The 7,142-nt window shown below is 39.6% G+C and overlaps 1 protein-coding gene across 1 annotated transcript; it reads right to left on the bottom strand.

Annotated features, from left to right (window-relative positions):
- On the bottom strand, positions 1-6,099 carry LOC148676523 (uncharacterized). Its single transcript, XM_088608501.1, has 7 exons — positions 5,062-6,099; positions 4,427-4,759; positions 3,869-3,895; positions 3,501-3,527; positions 2,753-2,845; positions 1,254-1,339; positions 1-921 (listed from the first exon to the last, which is right to left on the bottom strand). Exons 1-7 carry the CDS (start codon positions 5,093-5,095, stop codon positions 853-855), a joined length of 669 nt encoding a protein of 222 aa, XP_088464627.1. The 5' UTR covers positions 5,096-6,099; the 3' UTR covers positions 1-852.
- Between the last annotated feature and the right edge of the window lie 1,043 nt (positions 6,100-7,142).

The raw sequence follows: 7,142 nt of genomic DNA, 5'->3' as shown, positions 1-7,142 counted from the left end.
TGAATCAGTAGTACTGTAGGTTTAATTAGTATACATTTAGAATTACATTTTTATAAAAGAAGTTGCATACATTAAAGCATTACAATGAACATTAACGCCATGAATTGAACTGCACAAAGGAAGATTACAAAAATGCTACAGTAAATAATAAGGGTTGTAAGATACAGATATTGTAGATCCCAGTGGCATCACTATACATACATACCTAAAAAGTCATAAAGTCACTAATCCCATTACATTGCTGTCGATTAAACAAATCAGATTTAAGCTGAAATAGGACCTGGTTGATTTTAAAGATTATCTTGATTGATGCTGTCAAATTGCAGCAGTTAGGTCCAGAATAACTAGCATTGAAAATCTGCTCAAGTCAGCAACCATAAGAACTTCCCAACCTTAACCAAGGTGTGAAAGTGAACAGTGGCACCAGTATCATTCAGCACACAATGTAACCTGCACCCTGCTGCTATCACCAAACGTTTCTGTTCAGGGCACCAACAAATGACACAAGCCCTCATGTGATGGGACTGCTCACGCTGACCTCAGGATACAGTACACAATCGTGTTGGGTCATCACTGTACCAGAACTAGGCAAACTGCCAACTGGTCAGAGGAGCTTAAATCAGCAGATATCCAGCTGGAAAATATCAGACATTAAATTGTAAAATACACTTGTGAGGTCAGTGTTTGGTATGAAACCCAAAATAACTGCTCCTATTTGCCATCCTGTGATACAAAGACTTTTTTCATTGCTGATCTGAGTGATAACATTACAACTTCTCTGTGCTTCTGTCTCTTCTTCTCTTCTTCCAGCTGTGTCCTCCTGCTGTGCAGCTCCAGAGTGGCAGCTCTGCTCTACTGTGTCCTGTGCTGATGCTGAGTCCCACAGACCTCATACACTGCAGTGTCCCTGTGAGAGAGCTCCTGCAACACAGGTCAGAGGTCACTGCTGCTGTCACACAGGGGCTGATAGAGCACTGAGGGGAAATGGAAGTGCTAACACACTGATCAATCAAGCAATCAATCAATCAATCAATCCGGCAACTACTCAAATTAATAGAACAGAAATTTTGAGATGGTGTCCACTGTCTTAGAGCATTTTAAAATGGATGCTTGCACTAAAGGCATACTAAAACAGTAGTGGAAATATTATATTGGAACTGAATTCAATATTATCATCTCTAAGCCCAGTTCCCACTCAGCCAGGGGAGCCCTGAGACACAGGCAGTGTGTGAGGACTGATCCCTACTGCTCACCTGATAGTGTCCTTCAGCCCCCACAGCCTCTCTGCTCTCCTTTCGCACCCGAGTCTCAGAGTGCTGCTGGAGCTGGGATCTCCCCCCTATAACAGAGGAGCAGATGAACCCCCATCAGGCCTGCTGCACAGCCTGCCCTCCTGTCTCTCTGCAGGACTGTGACCCCAGGACTGTACCACCTCTCCCCTCACATAGTGACCCAGGACTGTACCACCTCTCCCCTTACAGAGTGACCCCAGAACTGTACCACCTCTCCTCTCACAGAGTGACCCCAGGACTGTACCACTTCTCCCCTCACAGAGTGACCCCAGAACTGTACCACCTCTCCTCTCACAGAGTGACCCCAGGACTGTACCACCTCTCCCCTCACAGAGTGACCCCAAGACTGTACCACCTCTCCCCTCACATAGTGACCCAGGACTGTACCACCTCTCCCCTCACAGAGTGACCCCAGAACTGTACCACCTCTCCCCTCACAGAGTGACCCCAGGACTGTACCACCTCTCCCCCTCACATAGTGACCCCAGGACTGTACCACCTCTCCCCTCACAGAGTGACCCCAGAACTGTACCACCTCTCCTCTCACAGAGTGACCCCAGGACTGTACCACCTCTCCCCCTCACATAGTGACCCAAGGACTGTACCACCTCTCCCCCTCACATAGTGACCCCAGGACTGTACCACCTCTCCCCTCACAGAGTGACCCCAGAACTGTACAAACCCCTCCCCTCACAGACTGACCCCAGGACTGTGACAGCCAGCAGCTTCCTCTCTGGTCACTCTGCTCAGCTGCCCTGCTGGGGCCCAGCGCTGACGCTCTATCAGCAGCTCACAAATAGCCACACGGTGAAGGAACAGGCAGCAGGAGAAACCACACCGCGCTGCCGTGTAACTGGAGAGAACAGCAGGCTGGTGGTAAACCGCACGTAAAAGCCTGCTCAGCAGTTGTTGCACGTTTTAAAAAAGCAGCTTTGTTCTAAAACTTCTGTCTTGAGACCTGAAAATACAAGATGGAGGCTGTTGTAGCTACTAATTCTTACTATGTTTTGATAATTGTAAGTCACCCTGAATTAATTGTCAGCTCACTGTGTAAATAATAGTTTGGCATCACTAGAACTGGCTTATTGGTATTAAAATGGCTTATAAAGCATATTGTTTACCTTTTGTAATTATTATCTTATACTTTCTTTCACCTCAATAGGATCCTCAGTTTTGCTCCCTAATAACACAAAGATTACTCATAAAGCGTACTCTTCAGGATTAATTTCCCCTCAACACTGATTCCCAAATCCTGCTGTCCCATAAAACAACAAAAAAAAACCTCCCCCTCACAGCAGCATCCACACTGAAGATTAGGTGCACAGAGAGGACTCCCAGGACTGCCCACAGCCAGGAGCCCATAAAACAACCCCTGACTCCACACCCAGCCAACCTAAAAGAGTGACCCCAGGACTGTACCCACCTCTCCCCTCACAGAGTGACCCCAGGACTGTACCCACCTCTCCCCCTCACAGCAGCAGCCACACTGCAGATTAGGAGCACAGAGAGGACTCCCAGCACTGCCCACACCCAGGAGCTCAGTCTGCAGGACTCTGTGTTACCCAGGAGGGGAGACAAAGCACAGACCTGAATAAGGTTGTAAAGGATTCTGCTGTCTTGGACTGAAGCATTTACCTCAGTAATTCTTTTTGTTTTCAATGTCTAGCACACATAAAACACCCTTCAGCTTGTGAGGTGGTGGAGGACGAAAGGAAGTCAGAGGGCTAAATTGAGCGACATAGAAGAAAATACAACTTATGAAAGAAGTATTGAAGGATTACTGTGAGATCCAGACACATAACAGGAACAGGCATTCCTACAGTGTGTGTCAAAATATTGACTAGAGAAGGTCAGAAGTCACGTCAGAGATTTTAGAAGATTACTAAATACTTTATGTGCTTTACCCACCTTTAGAAATACAGCATTAGCACAAATTGAGGTAAAGAATGGATGAGCACAAGCCATAGGAAACGTGTGTTCTGTGTCTGTCGTACATTGTAAAACTTTCCAGTACGTTGTAAAACTTTCAGGTTTCGAGGTAGTTTGCCGGGTTGTTGAGGGTTTAGCTGCCTCTACTACAGCTGCAGTAGAGTTTACAGTTTCTTCTGAGAGATCTTTTCCCCATTACAGCTTGGTCATAAACTGTCCTGATTCTAGGATAGAAATTTTCCCATGTTTTATGATCAATGTTGAAAGAGCGACTCTTACCTGCAGAGGAATTAATTATGTTCTCTCCTGCAATAAAAACCATATTTAAATATGAAGGTGATCAACTTGTGACTCAAGCATTTATTGGACAATATATAATTTATTTAATACAATAAAATTCTGAGGGCTGAGATAGAAACTACATACAGCATCACATATTTATGATCCAGGGGAAACAAATCGACTAAATAAATAACAACTAAAATAAAAAAACTATTTGACACACAAAGACAATTTTACTCCTTAGTTAGGGATGTTTGTAGCTACTCTCTTCCCTTTCCATGAAAAATATATTTCTTTTTTGGATCCTTGTTTTTCACACAAGCGATCTCAGCCATTAATGTGCAGAAATGTTGAACAGATCATACCTGAATGAGAATTACTGATGTTCTCTCCTGCAATAAAAATATTTATGAATCCCCAAATATTTAAGTGACTCAATTACAACATTACTTGATATGGTTTAGACTTCTTGTATTGTTTCTGAGAACTTAAATATTAAAAATTAATTTCTATTTTTGTATTCTTTGTATTTAGATCATGTCATCATTCTGTTGGTACTATATAAAGGTCTTTAGTATACTGTAGGAAAGATTTTGCATACACTAGTGCTTGCCAGTGCAGCGATTGATCTTTCATAATAAGTGGCATCTTTCTAAAACTGTGACAAGACTACATAAAGACAAGAAGAAATTTTACAATTAGAATTTAAAATGTTTACAGTTAGTTTGCTGAAATAACAAAAAATAAGCTAAAAACTTAAAATGTCAGCCTGTGTCACGAACGCCATTGAGATGATACGGTGGCATGATGAATAGATTTATCCTGCGCACAGAGAGAAAGATCTTTACTACGCTATGGCATGTTTTAAACTTTCAGCAAATTCCTAACTTCTGCTAGCTGTATGAGCCAACACAGCAACTTACTTGTGACATCCAGTCTTGTACCGTTGCTGAACACAAATATATCCTTCTCCTTTCTGGCACAGTAGTACATTCCAGAATCGTGACTTGTGACATTGTGAATCAGCAACCTGCTGTTCGTCTCTAGAGAGTAATGTTTTCCAAACCCGTTGTAATAAAAAGGGGTTGTGGATGTGGACTCAAAGGAGCGCAGGATGGCCAGCAGGCGCTCTGCCGAGTCCTGTCTGTACCAGTAAACTTCTCCAGTGCTGAGAGGACATTCAAGAGACACATTCTGTCCAGGACTCACTGACCGTCCTGTCAGACAGTGAGCCTGCAGACTGAGGAGAAGCACACCTGAAATATTGAAAAACACCCAGAACTGAATTCATTTCTGAAAATAATTAAGGGTACAAAATGTTTACATTTTTAATATAATTCAATATAATTCTGAAAATCTGAATAAGTGAAACATTTACAGTAACATCTATTCTTACATATTTGCAGCTTAATATTACTTTGAGAAGACATTTTTTCTTTTAAAATAATCATGACACTGACACTGATCTTCTGAAAATAATTAAGGGTACAAAATGTTAACATTTTTAATATAATTCTTAAAAATCTGAATATATGAAAATTTTAACATGCATACTTACATAATTGCAGCTTAGTATTACTTTGAGAAGACATTTTGTCTTTTAAAAAAAGTGAAAAATGAATGATGTTTCAGTAGAGAGTCAGCATTCTTGAAATCCTGTTTGGTGTTGCGGTAAGAGATACAATCAGACCAGTTAGACTTAGAATTTCACATATTTACTTATAGATGGACATTCACACTGGGAAAAATTAAAATCAACAATAATTATTTTTTATTGTCTAGAAAAAATCAATTTTCTTCATTAGCTTTTAAAAATGCATTTTAATATTTTTGAAAATGAAGTAAAGAACGAATCCACATGCATACTGACATTTTAAGTCCAGCTTTCTGTTACATAGAAATACCATGTTTTTTTTAATATACCAAAAATATTTCATTATAAAGCCAGCCTCCCTGCAGTTCTGCTTGTTATTCCAGTAAGATAAAACGACAGCAGTCACAGGCAAGTAAATCTTACAGCTTTTGTTAAGGGAGGAAGTGTTTTTAAGTTGTCCCCTACAGTATGGTAAGCACAGGATGGAAACTGATTTGAACTGTATATTTTTTTGTATACTGAAAAGAGAAGGAAGAAAACACAATGTTTCAGCCGTGGAGCCTTCTTCAGGTGTGAAGAAGCCTTCTTCAGGCCCTCACACCTGAAGAAGGTTCCACCACCGAAACGTGTTTTCTTTCTTCTCTTTTCAATAAACCTATTACCTATGGAATAAACCTATTACTTGTTCCTTTGCAACCTACGCATGCTGACACAGCTACCCACCTCAACTATTTTTTTGTGTATTTTATTCGTTGTTAAAAGTTTAGTACATTCCAAAAATTTCAGCCTTACAGCACTTTTAAACCATTTGCAAAATGATTAATGACGTCGGCAAAATAAACCTACAAAATCACATATTTGTGTTCTTGTGCCAGTGAGTGTGTGTTTTAGTGCAGAGTGATCTGTGAGTATTGAAATTAATCCTAAATAAGGATTACATTCAACATATCGCATTGAGCTGTGGGCAGTACTATAATTTTGTAATAACCAACTGGATAAATTGTTTTGAATTTCTTTTACACCAGATTCCTATTTTTAAACCTTTGTAAGAGGTCATAACATCACTAAATGTTTTTAATATGAAGCAAATAAGACTAATTGTTGGAGTTGTGTGGGATTTCACATTTATTGAAGACAATGCATATAGAAATAAAATTTAATAATTATAATTAAAATTAAATTTAATAGAATATAGGTTTATGCTACAGTATATCTATATACTATATTTGACAGAAAATCTTTACAAAAAGTTTACTGTGTTTGATGGCTCAAATCAGTGCGCACAAATTAAAGAAAATGAGGGATTGATTTCATTATTTCGCGCGCACGAATTGTAAATTGTTCACTCTTCTCATTGACAAAGAGATGACTGGGAGACAGCAGAACAGCGGATCTAAAACAAATAGTCATTTAAAAGAGATTGGAAAGGCAAAATTCTTTTTTTTTAATTTAGAAATACAATATTTTTATTTAGATAGAGTAATTATTATTGTCAGCTCTTGTGTTCCATTAATACACTCTTAAAAGTCTTTATTCTTGAACATTTTGATGTTCATTAAGATTGTATTCATAATGATTGATACATTCTTTAAAATTATTTATTTTAATGATTAATTATTGTTTATAATTATGAATTACTACTCACACACTAACGTCAGACCCAAACTCTTTAGACTTTCCATTGCTCCTGTAGTGACTCTCTATGTGAATAATTACTGTATAGCTGTTCAGCCGATAAGCAGGTTCTCTCCCTCAGCAGAGATCAGTACTGGGCTACTGATATCACCTCACCTCAGGAGCGACAGAGGGGAAGATCAACAGCTCTTCGTCACAGAGCAGCCTTCACTCTGACCACACAGACATTGTGAGATCTGGCCTCTTCATGATGGGTGAATCATATCAAATGTTAAAGCCTACAGTTTTTCTTGAGCAATATTTTCATTTTTTTCACCTTTTTGATCAGGAACAGGAGGAGAGCACTAAATACTCGACCTTATGTTTTGATTTTAAATCCAGCCGTATTTTTATTTTATCTTGGAAAGCTG

Source organism: Lepisosteus platostomus, chromosome 2 (genome assembly GCF_059453375.1).
Source record: "Lepisosteus platostomus isolate fLepPlt1 chromosome 2, fLepPlt1.hap1, whole genome shotgun sequence".
NCBI lineage: Eukaryota > Metazoa > Chordata > Actinopteri > Semionotiformes > Lepisosteidae > Lepisosteus > Lepisosteus platostomus.
The sequence above is the reverse complement of the archived record's forward strand: the minus strand, read 5'-3'. Positions and strand labels throughout refer to the sequence as shown.